This window comes from Oryzias melastigma, linkage group LG15 (genome assembly GCF_002922805.2).
Source record: "Oryzias melastigma strain HK-1 linkage group LG15, ASM292280v2, whole genome shotgun sequence".
Taxonomy (NCBI): domain Eukaryota; kingdom Metazoa; phylum Chordata; class Actinopteri; order Beloniformes; family Adrianichthyidae; genus Oryzias; species Oryzias melastigma.
Window position 1 is genome coordinate 1,676,168 of NC_050526.1, and position 14,631 is coordinate 1,690,798.

The 14,631-nt window shown below is 40.7% G+C and overlaps 1 protein-coding gene across 3 annotated transcripts in view; it reads left to right on the top strand.

Moving 5' to 3' along the window:
• The window catches only part of itsn1 (intersectin 1 (SH3 domain protein)), a 63,309-nt gene extending 49,355 nt beyond the window's left edge, over positions 1–13,954 (top strand). For all 3 annotated transcript variants that reach the window (XM_024261375.2, XM_024261376.2, XM_036215678.1), the window contains 15 exons: positions 2,911–3,032; positions 3,217–3,323; positions 4,730–4,831; positions 4,904–4,985; positions 6,478–6,576; positions 6,640–6,723; positions 6,790–6,873; positions 6,963–7,094; positions 7,197–7,274; positions 7,355–7,476; positions 9,418–9,500; positions 9,576–9,659; positions 11,551–11,615; positions 11,692–11,800; positions 11,876–13,954. In XM_024261375.2, the coding sequence (XP_024117143.1) occupies positions 2,911–3,032; positions 3,217–3,323; positions 4,730–4,831; positions 4,904–4,985; positions 6,478–6,576; positions 6,640–6,723; positions 6,790–6,873; positions 6,963–7,094; positions 7,197–7,274; positions 7,355–7,476; positions 9,418–9,500; positions 9,576–9,659; positions 11,551–11,615; positions 11,692–11,800; positions 11,876–12,024 (1,502 nt within the window). In that variant the 3' untranslated portion in view covers positions 12,025–13,954. The remainder of the gene's footprint in view (positions 1–2,910; positions 3,033–3,216; positions 3,324–4,729; positions 4,832–4,903; positions 4,986–6,477; positions 6,577–6,639; positions 6,724–6,789; positions 6,874–6,962; positions 7,095–7,196; positions 7,275–7,354; positions 7,477–9,417; positions 9,501–9,575; positions 9,660–11,550; positions 11,616–11,691; positions 11,801–11,875) is intronic.
• The last annotated feature ends 677 nt before the right edge of the window (positions 13,955–14,631 follow it).

Genomic DNA, 14,631 nt, shown 5'->3' on the forward strand with positions numbered 1-14,631 from the left:
AAAAATTAAGATTTTTTAGGCTGTTCTGGAGTTTAGCTATTATTTCAGCTTCATGCTAGCTGTTTTGGCTAATTTAGGCTTTTCTCAGTTTTTTAGGCTTGTTTGAAGTTTAGCTATTTTTCAGCTACATGCTAGCTGTACAGAACTGCCAGGGACCAACTTCACGCAAACACATTTACAGATAAATGTTGTCAAGTAAGTTGATCTGACATCAGTGTTCGATTTCATAACATTGATGCTCCGTCTTTCTCTGCTCTGATTCGCTGTCTCTATGCCACACCCCCACACTCTGTCCTCCTGCAGGCTCCACCCACCTTAGTACCCGACTGGTTTGTTGTTGTTGTTTTGTTTAGTTGTTTTTGTTGATGTTGTTGTTGTCGTCCTTTTCTCTAGGATCATATCATTACCCAGAACCCCCCTCTCCTCAAAGCCCTCAAAGAGACCCACTAGGCCACGCCCACTAGGCCACTTCCAATGGGACAGCAGGAAGAGGTCACATGACCCGGACATGGCGACTCTCCACCAGTAGAAGAGAGAGAGAGAAATACAGATAGACTGTAATGTTAAAGCGAGAGCTCGGCTCGTGCACGGCTCTGACTGTTGATCTGAGGCTGCAAACGTGCACGAGCAGCAGGAGGGCTTTCATAGTCAGCCTCTTCCTCTCCTCTTCCTGTTTTATGGAGGGAGGAGGGAGGGAGGCCTGAGGAGAGCAGTGACTGCTGAGCTTCTCTACATGATTGGAGTGATGTTTTTCCAGGATCACACACACATGCACGCACACATGCACACACGCGGTGTAGGTGGATAGTGGGTCATTTTTGTGGCTTAACTGGAGATTTTGTCATTAGACTCATCAGTTCATCAGATTGCTCCTCCTCTTTTACGTTTTTGACTTCCTTGTCTTTGTTCCTATTGGTTCACCTGCTTCAACCATCTGTCAGTCGCAAGTTCTGACTCCTCCCCTCACTCCCCACTCCCTCGCAGTTCCAAAGAAAGACCCACTATCTGCCGAGGTTGAGTCTCAGCGCTGTCGTTCCCTCTCCTCTCCAGAAAGCCAAAGGCTCGGCCCCCCCAGCCTTTTTTGTTCTTCCCCCTCATCATGAAGAGGAGAGAATGAAGCAGCGCTGAGACACGCCCCCCTTCTCCCCACCTCCTACAGGCAACGTTTCACAGCGCTCCTGCCTTTCTGCTTCCTTCAGGGAAGGAGGCACTGAAGGAAGCGAGCGTCAGAAATCAGACTCAGCCTGACACCAAAGACTGCGCTGCAGAGCAGAACACACACAGTTACATGCTGCACAGCGATTGGGAAAACCTTCTCTCACTGTCTTTACATGTTTACGGGTTTGTCTGTTGCTATGACACAATAATGAAGTTTCAACTTCGAGAAAAGACCAAGAAGCTGAGTCTGAACATGGGGGGGGGGTCAGTCAGATCTTTGAATCATTCCAGTGACAAACATTCTCTATCATGCATCCCCAAGGCCCTGTGGTCCAGAGCTCAGCCCGTCTGGCAAAAGTCCATTTTAAAAGTTTTGTCGCAAACATTTTAAAGCTTTTTTCCTTTGTTTCTGCTGATTGCTAAAAAAAATCTCTTTTACCATGTGAGTTTTTCAGGCCGGGGGGATTTTTATCTATGTTTACTGTTACATTGTTTACATTTTACTGTTTGGGAAAATCACACATGCACAAATCTGCATACTGTTTATTTCTGGTTGCCATAGCAACACCCCCCACATGATTGCATGGCAACACATTAGTGTTATTGGAGCTGCCATATTAGGTTGTACTCTTTGTTTTTGTTCATGCAGACAAAATCTATTGTGATTCTTGTTCTCCGTGATAACTGAATTATTTTGACTCCTCCTCCCTTCAGCTCTCTGATAGGTCGATCAGTTCAGCCAGAACCATGTTTGTGTGAACACAGAACCTGGTTTTTACAGTCATAGTTTCAGTCCTGATGATGATGGGTGGAGCTTTGCCATCACAGAAGCATTACAGTGAAGAAAGGACTTCTTTGAAAACTTAATTTTAAATTAAAACCGGAGTGGGAGGGGTCTGAGCTGGTCTGTATGTCATTATTCTTGTAACAAATAAAAACTTCTTATCTGGACATAAATTTGTTAAATTGTTGAAGTTAGTCAAAGTTAAACAAGCCCATTGCTCCGCCCAACATGCGTCGACAGACTAAAGTTACAAAGATGTAAATATAATCAGAGTTCACGTGTCAATGCGTGCAGGGCCGTGCACAAGTGAAGAGCATCAAACGATTGAATTAATGTTGAGAATGTCACGCTCTGTTTTGAACAGGAGCGGTGCTGAACGATGAAATGCTCTGAGACTCGACGGCCTCACTCCTCATTCCTACAGAAACAGTCCTTGAAAATCTGCTTTGAAGGAAGCTCAAATTATTTTTAAAAGGATGCATTTTGTTGAAGGAAAATAATATTTTACATGAGACGAGCTTCTGTTCCCTCTTGTGGCTGGGAATGGCAGTACAGTTAAATATATTTGGAAGTGTTTGCTTACTCAATGTTTTCAAGTGAATACAAATTCTTAGTTAAACTTTTCCAGGTAATGTTTAAACTCAAACTTTGAGTTCTTTCTTAAACTCAAAGTTTTAGAAAGTTTTTTGCTTGTTTGTGTTTCTAACTTTATTCTAATGTCGGTTTAATTTACTAAATTCATACAGTCTGACAGGACAAGTTATACTTTTAAAAATCTATGAGAGCTCAGAAGATTTTATAGCAAAAGAAAACAAAAGTTTTAGCTCTATTCAAAACAAAAAACTTAACTCTGACACCCCCAAATGTCTGCGTCCTCCTCTCAGGTACGTATGCTGGGTTTGCTCCTTCACCTGAGGTCACTTGTGTGTTCCCGCCTGATGCCTGACAGCAGCGTGTTTGTGCTGCAGGGTGTGCTGACCTTCACCTGCTGGACATGCTGAGCCCCATGGAGAGGAAGAGGCAGGGGTACATCCATGAGCTGATTGTCACAGAAGAGAATTACGTCAACGATCTGCAGCTTGTTACAGAGGTGCCTGTCCTCCCACACGTGCACACTCTCATGGATGCAGCCTGATGCTCTTTGGCTGCTTCACACTGCTGTCTTTTAACAAGTTCAATACAGTATCAAAATGAGGAACACTAGCTCACATTTGACTTTGTAGTTGGTTCCTGAAAGAGAAGAGACGGAGGAAATCTACCATGTTTTGTTGCAGATTTTCCACAAACCTCTGCTGGACTGTGAGCTGCTGTCAGAGAAGGAGGTGGCCATGATCTTTGTTAACTGGAAGGAGCTCATCATGTGTAACATCAAACTGCTCAAGTAAACATTTCAGTATTCTTTGATGTTCAGCTTTGTTCACAAAGATTCAATCTTTCCTTTATTATAACAAATCAAGTTTCTGCTCAGATATTAAAGACTTGGAGACAAAAACATGCGTGAATTTGGAAACGAGCCTCACTTCTAAGGGTGTAAAACGACTCAAAGTTTGTTGGGTTGGAGCAAGTGTGCTTGTTAGGTCTGTATCGAGTCCTGAACCTTGTGTTTGGTCTGTACTTCGAGTGGCGTCTACCATAGCTTTTTGCTGGAAACTAAAGCCTGTAAACAAAACTATGTGACTAACGATCTCTTTGGGGATCGACCAGGAATTACAGAGGTGTGGCAAAGCAACTAGACAGAGATTATGGAGGTCCTTCGCTCTGCAGTTCTTGTTAGGATAGTTCACATATTCAGACTTTCAACACTTTAGGTCGCGGGCAGAACAGGATAAACATTTATTAAACACTCTAAAATTAAAAATTTAAAACTTTAAAACTGTAACTTTTTAACATAATTATGAACTAGATATATAACATTACCTGTGATAATGCTAGTGTGAATGCTGTAAGCTGAATTTGGCCACTGAAGATGCTGAAGCTGATAGCTAAAAACGCTGAAGTTGATAACCAGCTAAAACATTAGCTAAATGCCAAATTAGCCTAAAAAAAGATTAGGTAAGTCAAGACAACAAGCACATAGCTGAAAAATTAGCTAAACTCCAAAATAGCCTAAAAAATCTTAGTAAATGTCGAAATAGTCTAAAAAGCTAACAGAATAACAATGTTTAAAACTTTAAAACTGTAACTTTTTAACATAATTATGAATAAAAAGGCAAGAATATTATTCCAGAATAAATCAACTTAAACCTTTAATAACTTTCAATATTTTACTCTCCATAAAAATATATTTCTTCAGAATTATACAAGTTAGAAATAAGCGCAAGAAAACAACAATAAAATAAAATAAAATGACCTGGAGGGCCGGATAGAATTACCTGGAGGGCCGGATCTGGGCCCCGGGCCTTGACTCTGACACTTGACCTTGTCTTTGGGCCTGGCTTGTTTAGGAAGAGACATGATGGCTTTTGACTTCATTCACATTTCTCCTCACACTGTTTTCCTGACAGTCTTTATGTCATAAATCCTCATCAGTGTTCCTGTGAGGCAGATCTTCAGACGTGGTTTTGTTGACGATCTCTGGTTGGAAACAGAAATGTGCGGCTGAAGCAGTCTGAATGTAGACCGTAATGCTCAGGACTCGATCCAGACCAGCACACTTTTCCAGTCTTAATGCACAAAACACTTTTAATGATGGTGATAGTCTGATTGTTTATGGGTCAAAGCATATTTTTAAGAATTGTGAAGGTGTTTGGTACTTCAGATGTTTGATGGCACGGGGCTTCCCTGCAGGGCGCTAAGGGTGAGAAAGAAGATGTCAGGTGATCGAATGCCTGTGAAGATGATTGGAGACATCCTGACCAATCAGCTGCCTCACATGCAGTCGTACATCAGGTGGGACTTCATCAGCTCTACACATCGTTTGTCTGGACGTGTTGTTGATTTTGTGTTGCTGCTTTTGTGCAGATTCTGTTCATGTCAGCTGAATGGAGCCACTCTGATTCAACAGAAGACTGACGACAACCCAGACATCAAAGACTTTCTCAAGGTACACGTTTGGATTTTAAGGAACTGTTGTAAATATTGTTCTTTCAAATTGATGATAGTGACAGCAGCAAAGGTAACACTAGAGACCAAAGTGGCATGATTTAATCTTTTTTATTTATATTTACTTCAATCCCCTTAACTCCACTGTAAGGTGTCTTCCTAATCCTTCAACCTGAGCGCTCTGACCTCTCTGCCTACTGTTGTATTTTCTGTGGTTGTTGCCTTTAAAGCTCTGTAGAACCTCAGTACCAATAACCCTTTGATCAGTTTTAAAAGTATTCCCCTAGTTACGATTTTAGACTATTTTTTAAAGTAAAAAAAAAAAATGTTGTTTTCTAGGACATAGTTTCTGTAGAGCGGCAGAAAGTTGCCTCTGAGTTGTGAGGGAGACCGTTGGTGTGGAGTAAACCTGCACATGTTTACATATTCCCTCACTAGCTTACAGCCCCTCACAACCCCAACCTAACATTAGTGGTGCAACAAAAATGACGAGCGACATCAGAGCTATCCAGACGTACAGTTCTGATCCAGATTCCAGGAAAACAAAGACGTTCATGGATCTATCTGTCTGACAGCAGATGATCAGAACGCGGCAGAGCAGGAAGACTGTGACCTGCCGAATGTAGTTTATACATAACAAGATTTTTTTTAAGCTGTATTTTTGTGTCTGCTCTTGATTTACCACAATTTGAAAAATAATGTTCTCTATTAGAGCTGTGGATCATTGCTTCGGTATCGATCTGATTTAATTCATGAATCAAACCAAGACTCTTACTTTTTAATATGTTTGTTGCTATGTGTTTGTCTTTTTACTGGATGGATGAAAGTTGAACTGATTTGTATTAAATCACCATCATTTATACCTTTATTTAAAACAAGAGATGAGAATCAACAAAACTGATAAAAACACAAAGATTTAAATAGAAAGAAGAGTTGTTTGTCATTTTAAACATTTTAAACAAGTTTGGTTTTTTTTCAACCTTCTGGATAAGTTCAACAGTAATATAAATAACATGAAAAGGTTAAAAAAATCATTATTGTTTTTAATAATTTAACAACAAAACCTGAAAATGTTCTCCACAGTTTTTTCCATCCTCAAAGCTCTTAAACATTTCATGTTCTAAGCATTACATATTGGTGCAGAGCTCGTATGAAAAAAGTCTTTTTGTTCTGCAGCAGAACGAAATGAAAATGTGTTTACTTCCGGCAACAGTAACACTGCTCATTCAGCTTTGTTTTAGTTCATAAACTTAAAATCCACCATTATTCTGCATTTCAGAGCAATAAATAAACCGTCTCCAGAAAATATTTTACTCCACTTTACTATATTTATAAAGATCATGAATCAGCGATCTTGGACGTCACGAATATTTGTATTTGAATTTTTGGGAGCAGATCGCAGATCGGATACTACTATCTATATCCTCCATTGAGAGAAAACGCTACAGGAACATGTTCAAAACACCTTTGTCTCATTTTTCTCTGATCTCCAGAGGTTGGCCATGGACCCCCGCTGTAAGGGAATGCCTCTGTCTAGCTTCCTGCTCAAACCCATGCAGAGAGTCACCCGTTACCCCCTCATCATCAAAAACGTAAGTGTGGTTTGCACTCTCACACAGCGTAGAACTCTTCTTTGAACACTTTGTTTTTAACAGATCTTAGAAAACACATCAGAGGCCCATCCAGACCACAGCCACCTGAAGACTGCTCTGGAGAAAGCAGAGGAGCTCTGCTCACAGGTAAACGGGTCAGGTAGCTGGTGCAGGGAGACCACATTCACGTGCTCATGCTGTGTGTTCCTTCAGGTCAACGAGGGCGTCCGGGAGAAGGAGAACTCTGACCGTCTGGAGTGGATTCAGGGTCACGTTCAGTGTGAGGGTCTCTCAGAGGTGAGTAGCACTCTCCCACCTGTCTCACCTGCAGCACAGCAACAAAACCTGAATCTGAAGATCCTCAAAACCCCACATCTGTCTTTAAGCAACTGGTCTTCAACTCTGTCACCAACTGCCTCGGCCCACGCAAGTTCCTCCACAGTGGAAAGCTGTTCAAGGCCAAGAGCAGCAAGGAGCTCTACGGCTTCCTGTTCAACGACTTCCTGTTGCTGACACAGGTGAGCCTCTCACTAAGGTGACCTATTAATATGCTATGAAGCTGCTGTTCCACCTGTAGTCAACATATTTTCCTCGTAATAAAGTCATTGTCTCCCTCACAGGTGATCAAACCTCTGGGCTCATCAGGGTCAGACAAAGTCTTCTCCAAAACTCACCTGCAGTACCGCATGTATAAGACGGTGAGTCTGCACTCACTCGCAGCAGCACACAGAGGAGGACGCTCGTGAACCTTTCATGAAGAAAGCCTTCTCTTTTCCAGCCGATCTTCTTAAATGAAGTGCTGGTGAAGCTGCCGACAGATCCGTCAGGAGACGAGCCTCTGTTCCACATCTCTCACATCGACAGAGTTTACACTCTCAGAGCCGAGTCCATCAATGAGAGGTAACACCCAGGCTTTCTCCTCTGAGAGTTCAGGGACTTTAGCTCTGAATTCAGCAGACTGATGATGATGAGCTTTGTTTGCTGCACAATAAACTGAAAATGTACCATCATGCTGGTATGAGGCCAGTGAGGTATGTTTACCACAAAAGGAGGCAAAGTGGTGATAAGTGTTCTCTGGCTGCACAAATACTATACTATCTCTGTAGTTTGAAGTAACGAATCAAAAAAAGCCCTTTATGCATTAAACCAATAGTATTATTGCAGCAGCAGAGGACACAGTGAAGAATTTAAAGCTGTAACTTATTCCATCCATCCAGTTTATTTAAAGATACAGTCCCTATTGATGCTCTTTTGTTTTAGTGAACATCCCAGGATTTTTATGTGTAAGAATCTTCATAACATCAAAGATGTTATTAGTGTTTTGTTTTTATAAATAGGCATCAATGAGCAATTTAGTTTATTTAATATATGTTTGTTTTGAAGTACTTTATATATATTTTATTAAAAAATGTGTTGTAAAACTTTTATAAAAATAAATTTTCAGCGTTAATCTAATTAGTTTTTCCCCTCTCACTGAAATGGAAATGTATTAGTGTTTGTTATTCTTTGCTGTTTGTCCATTTATCAAAAGTCATACTGTCATGGCAGTTTCAAACACAGACATCACAGATTTTTACTTTTATCGTGCAGGCCTATTTAGAGCTCTTTGGTGGAGCTTGAAGAGTTACAGTAAAATATATTTTTTTCTCATTGTCTCTCATAGATGAGGTATACCTGTAATGAATATTACAGGTATACCTCATCTTTTGATGTGGGAGAACTTGCACAATTGGTGGCTGACTAAATGTTTTTGTGCCTCGCTGTATTTTAAAGTATCATCAGAAACTATATGACTTCTATTCATCTAAATCATTGGTCTTCAACCTTTAACAGTAAAAGAGCCCTTTGGGCTTGTTTTCTACTAATCAAAACCAAGAAGGAGCCGGACAGTCTTTAGTCTTTAAAAAATTTGGATTTGGATTCACGACCTTCATTCTCTAAAACAATAATTATGAATTATGTCTATTTTTTGGCACGAAAAAAAGCAAAAATGTAAAAAGAACCTAGCATATTTCAAAATGAGATTTTTTTTTACGTTTGACAGAAGCTCAAATAACTTCTTTTCAAACTAAAAGCTGCTCTGTTCCAAACAGGATCATCTCAGTGCAGCTCTGAACAGATAGTAACTAATGTTGTGCAGCATAAGATAACTTGTGATTTTAACTCATCAAAGATCAAATTTTTTACCAAAGTTTTTCTTTTCATATAAAATCTGTTCATTCTGGAGGTAGAGTTGATCAAACAAGACGTCTTCAGGTCAACAGGATGTAAAAACCTACATAGTTTATCATCTATATGAACCTCAGACATCAGTTTATACATTTAACTAATATAAATTAAATAAATGATAATTAATCCTTACTTTAAAAAACTGTTATTTTCTTTTTATTTTATTTTCTATTTCCTCTCTTTGTCCTCAGCAGTCTTACTCTGCTGGGTTCTGTTATTTTAGTTTGGATCTTGGTAGTCTTAGTTTACAGGCTTTGTTTATTTGTTTTCTTTAAGTAGTTTTGGTTAGACAGTTATTATCAGGAGCTGCTGACTCTGATGGTCGACATGTCTGGATCAGCAGTCTCCATGAATTATTTATGTTTGACCAAAGAGGGAGAGATAAAAGAGACACATGTAGATCTGGAGCTGCAGGTTGCAGACTCCTGGTCTAAACAAATCAGAGGTTTTTATGTGTAACCAAAGGTTGATCATTGAAGAAACTATTCAAATGTGTTATTTTAAACCTGTCAGCATGATGACATGAAGGAACCACTGTAGAGTCAGCAGAGAGCTGCAGAAATCTGCTGTTGCTGCTAGAAGCAGGTTTACTGACTGTTTGTGTTCATTTAGAACGGCCTGGGTTCAGAAAATCAAGGCGGCTTCGGAGCTCTTCATTGAGACGGAGAAGAAGAAGAGGGAGAAGGCATATCTAGGTACAGTCCAGCTCACATGCACTCACTCAGGTGCCTTTAATGAGCAAAAACTAACGTATACTTCTCCTGTGTCAGTGCGCTCTCAGAGAGCCACGGGAATTGGTAGACTGATGGTCAACATCGTGGAGGGGATCGAGCTCAAACCCTGCCGCTCTCACGGTACAAACACTACAATCAGAACTCTGGAAGACTTTGGATGCTTAAAAAACCAAAATGTTTACATTTGACACTCTGCTGCAGCTTATTTAAATTGACTTGCCATTGCAGCTCTTGGAAGAGGTGGACAGAGTATCTAAGGGCAAAAAACGAAGTCAAGAAATGAAAAAGGTTCAGCTGGGAAAACATCTAAACTAATGAAGTGACATCAAGTCAACGACATAGATAAATAAAATAATCTACCAGCCAAACATATTTACCGGACAATATTTTACCCTATTTTACACAGAAAAACCTGAGACAATAATAATGTTGAATGCAAACAGAGAGGAAGTCACTACATAATTAAAACATAAAAAACAACTATTTTTGGATTTTTGCTGGTGTGAATGCTTTTGGTTAAAAGTGCTCGCTGAAGATGCTGAAGCTTTTTACTGAAAATGGGGACACAATTTACTTTAACTGCTGAAGGGATTTACTGAAAATGCAAAAGCTACTTGAAAAATGTTACATTTGCTAAAAGATTTGAAATTTTGTTAAAGAACTATGAAAAAGTGCTGAAGTTGACCTAAATTTCTGAAAAATTGCTTAAAAATCCCTAACCCCGGGCTTACACCGCTAGCGTCAAGGCTTTGTTGCGTCGCGGGAGTGGACTAGCTACAGCCGATGGCTTACACTGGCTGCTGCTCCAGCCACAGCCTGTGAAAGCTCAGCCCAGACAGAGTAGTGCTGGATCTCTATGATCAGCTTCTCGTTGTCCATGGTTATGACTGACAACGCTGTGCTGCAACACACTTTGAGTAACCCGAAAATTACGTAATGTTTATGACACGCTGAAACCGGCGAGTTCAGCGGAAAGTTTGTTTTATTTTGAAAATATACCGTATGCACTTTAAATTCGCTCGCGTGGTTTCCGGTTTAAGTCGTGAATAGCCCCAACTTCACAAAAAGTGATGACGATCAGCTGCGGCGTCCGTCAAAATTTGAACCAAAGGAAAAGGATTCGCAGCAACGCAGAGGTCAGTCCGCAGACGCAGGACGTGAGCGCCTGCAGTGGAAGTTCTTCTCACACTTTTAAAGTTATGAAAAGACTACGGCGCACGCAACGGAGCCTTGACGCTGGCGGTGTAAGCGAGGGGTAATACAAGCCAATTTTGCAAAAATATTTAGTGTTGCTTAAATATGAGCTAAACTCCAAATTAGCATAAAAGAAACCTCAGCTGATCCCAAAATAGCCAAAAAGCTAGCATATTGCTTAAATACTAGCTAAACTTCAAAATAGTCTAAAAATCTGCTAAGAAATTTTTAATTCAAGAATCTCTCGTTTATTTCCTATGAGGCATATTTTGCTCAATATTTCAAAAACTATAAAGTTTATGAATACCAAAAATACAAGCAGTAATGTCCTGAACAAGTTGAACATATTGATATCAAGATTTCTGAAATCACTGAAAGTGTGATTGAGTTTTTACGTGCTGAAAAACGTACAGAAAGGAGCAGGAGAATCACTGGTGTGAATGATTACTGAACATTCACACAATTACTAATATGTCACAGGTATTTACTCGCCATGTAGTGAATAACTTCTAACTTTTACTCACCAAAGAGGAGAAAATGCTTTAGCTTGAAAATATGCCCTACTTCCAGGGATGACGCCCTGACGAGCACAGGCTCACATGAAGACACTCTCCAGCAGTATCACCATCACCTGTCCCCACAGGTCATCCAGCTGTCCTGAGGGCTGCATCACCTTAGAAATGGGTCCACAAGTGTCATTGTCAAACACTGTTTTCTCTGTTCGGTTTTCAAAAAGGACCAAACAACTGGTCTTTAGTTTCAAATGGTTAAAGGAGAGATCCCAGTTGCAGTGTGATGACGTGATGTTTCATTCCAGGAAAGAGTAACCCGTACTGTGAGGTGACCATGGGCTCGCAGTGCCACATTACTAAGACCTTACAGGTGAGGATTTCTGCTGCAGCGATAGAAAAGTAGAAGTGGTGAGCTTCAGTGCAGCTGAAGACTTCTATGTTTGCAGGACACACTCAACCCAAAGTGGAACTCCAACTGCCAGTTTTTCATCAAGGATCTAGAGCAGGACGTCCTGTGTGTCACTGTGTTTGAGAGGGACCAGTTCTCACCTGACGGTGCGTTCACACCTGTAAGCCTCTCCGTTCAATCGCTTCCTGATTAAAGCCTTTTCACATGTCTTCTCTCTGCAGACTTCCTGGGCAGGACAGAGATCCGTCTGGCTGAGATAAAGAAAGATCAAGGCTCTAAAGGACCAATCACAAAAAGGCTGCTGCTCCATGAGGTTCCTACAGGGGAGATCGTGGTCAGGCTGGACCTGCAGCTGTTTGAGGAAGCGTGAACCAGACCATGCTGGACTATTGATCTGTGGAAGAACTAGGAAAGCAGACCTGAACTAGAGTGGACAGGAAGGCCTGGATGCTCTTGTTGTTCACATTCAGTGGGTGTTTTCTCGTGATAACCCCCCACCCCATGCTGTGCAGTGGATGTTTGTCCAAGTTTATCTTCAGTTTTGGTTTTTATCAATTTCAAGAGTTTGACACACTGGAGTACTATCAAGTTTTAGATTTCTTTATTTTTTCATGTGTCATCTGTCTGAATTTAGTTGACTTTTTATAGAGGGGATAACTCAAGTAAGATCATGATCCAGCCTGATTGAAGGTGATTATTTTAATATTTAGACCTGAAAAAATTCAGGTTGCTTTCCTCTGTTGGTGGATAACTTCAGGAACAATCAGACTCCCCAAACTTCTGAAGAAGCTGCTCTGACGACACTCGCTCTTTCAGATCTCCACTATCAAGAAAAGCCCAAACAAGCCGGACCGGTCCGGTCTGGTCCGATCCGGTCCAGCTTCCTACTACACGGCTCAGAGTTGAACTTTGTTAATATTTTCTCTCCTCCTTGTGCAAACCGGCTTTCCTACACTGCAGTGACGATCCCCACCGTCCTTTTGTGTCCGAGCAGAACCGGCCGTGCGTGTGCTGGTGTGTGTTTGGTTTAGAAGTTGATGCTCGTCAGGCTCAGGTTGAAAGAAACAGCATGAAGTCACTTTGAATTTCAAAATGTTCAGCTTCTCTGGGAATGATGATGATGGTTGAGGATGAGCTGAACATGTAGAAGGGTTTGAACAACTCTGAGGCTCCTTTTTTCTTGGTGCAGAAAGTATAAAAACATCTAAACTCCATGGCTGCACATGCAGAAACATGATCTGACACCCCTCACACAGTTTACCAAGTATTCTCTTTTGATATCAAGGATATGTGATGGGAGGAAGTAAAAGTGTTATCTTTGTAGGATTTATTGGTATTTAAGCCCTCCATTTAAGAAAAAAACTGAATTTATTTGAAGGAACTTTGGTCTGATTCAAACTGAGGTGTGTTAACTTTAGCATTATCCAAACAATTTTAGGATTTCTGATTCAAAAAAGATCTTTTTTTTGCACTATATGACCCAGGACCCCAACTTTGATTCACTTCATTTTAACATTGAGTATTTATTCGTCACCTGTCAACAACAGCCAGGGAACAGTAACTGCAGAACTTGTGGAAACCAGCACTTTTTGTAAATCAGGACCTTTGTTGGCTTGTGAGCTACAAGTGAGGTATAAGATGTGAAAGTTTAACTTATTTCCAGAAGTTCCTTTGATAATCCCAACAGTGGATCTTCACAGGAACTAGTTAAAAAGTAACAGAGTTAAGTGTTTTTGGTTTTTTTTGGTGCCTTCACGCTACCATCTTCACGGTTCTTTAACCACCCTTAATTGTATCATTAATATGATTTTCCAGGATTTTAAAAGAAAAACTCAGGAGTTACTTTGTAAACGTTTGCTAACCTGAGTTTTCAAAATGGCTGCTTGACAACCACTAAGATTGGAGATGTTACTTAACGAGCTAACGTACTTTGCTGATTAGCAAATCTAGTTAGTGATTTTATTTTAATGCCAAGAGACAACAGTTACCTAAGTGACCAGCCACTGTTTGATCAGCAGCTCGACATGTCATGGACTTGTGAAGGAATGTTTGTAGTTTCTGGGACAAAACTGAAGGTGTTCATAAAGCTTCCTGCCCCCACGCTGTGCTGAGCTGAAACTAACCTGAACCGGTTTGAGCCTGTTCCAGAGTCCACTCTCCAGGATGTGTAACATACTGTGGTCATCTGAACGGTAACACACGAGCACGGGATAAGCACACGCTGCTGTCCGTGATCGCCGTAGAAGAGGAAGTACGTTATTGTCTTTAAATGTTGAGAATAAAATTCAGGTGGACCAAGACTGCAGCGTCTGTCTGTGTTTCATCAATTCCCTTCTCTTTTGAGAAAAATAAAAACAGGATGGAGGTCGGGTTCATCAGAGGTTTTGATTTCATTACAGTCTACAACCTTTAATGGTAAAAGTTTCTACTGATCAAAACCTAGAAGGAGCAGCAAAGTCATGGATTTGCATTCATGACCTTTTGTCTTTTATAATTATGAATTATGTGAATTATTTGTTCAAATCAGCTTGCTGGAGTATTTACCAGACTGTTCCAACAACTCCTGAATCAGGGTACAGTTCCTAGACGGTGAAAGGAGACAACCATCATCCCTCTTCCCAAACAAACCAGGACCAAGGACCTGCAGGATTACAGACCTCCATCTTGTGCAAATGTATGGAAAGGGTTATTGTTGATGAATTGAGGTCTGAACTGACTGAAAAATTCGACCCTCTCCAGTTTGCGTACAGAGCTGCACGCAGTACGGAGGATGCCAGCCTCACACTCCTGGACAGAGTCACCAAACAGCAGGACTCCAAGCTCCCAAACACAAGGATTTTATTCATGGACTTTCATCTGCTTTTAACACTGTTAACAATAATACACTGCTGGAACATCTTTCTTCACTGCAGGTTCATAAAACACTGATTTTATGGATCAGAGAGTTTTTATCTGACAGGCCTCAGAATGTGGTGAT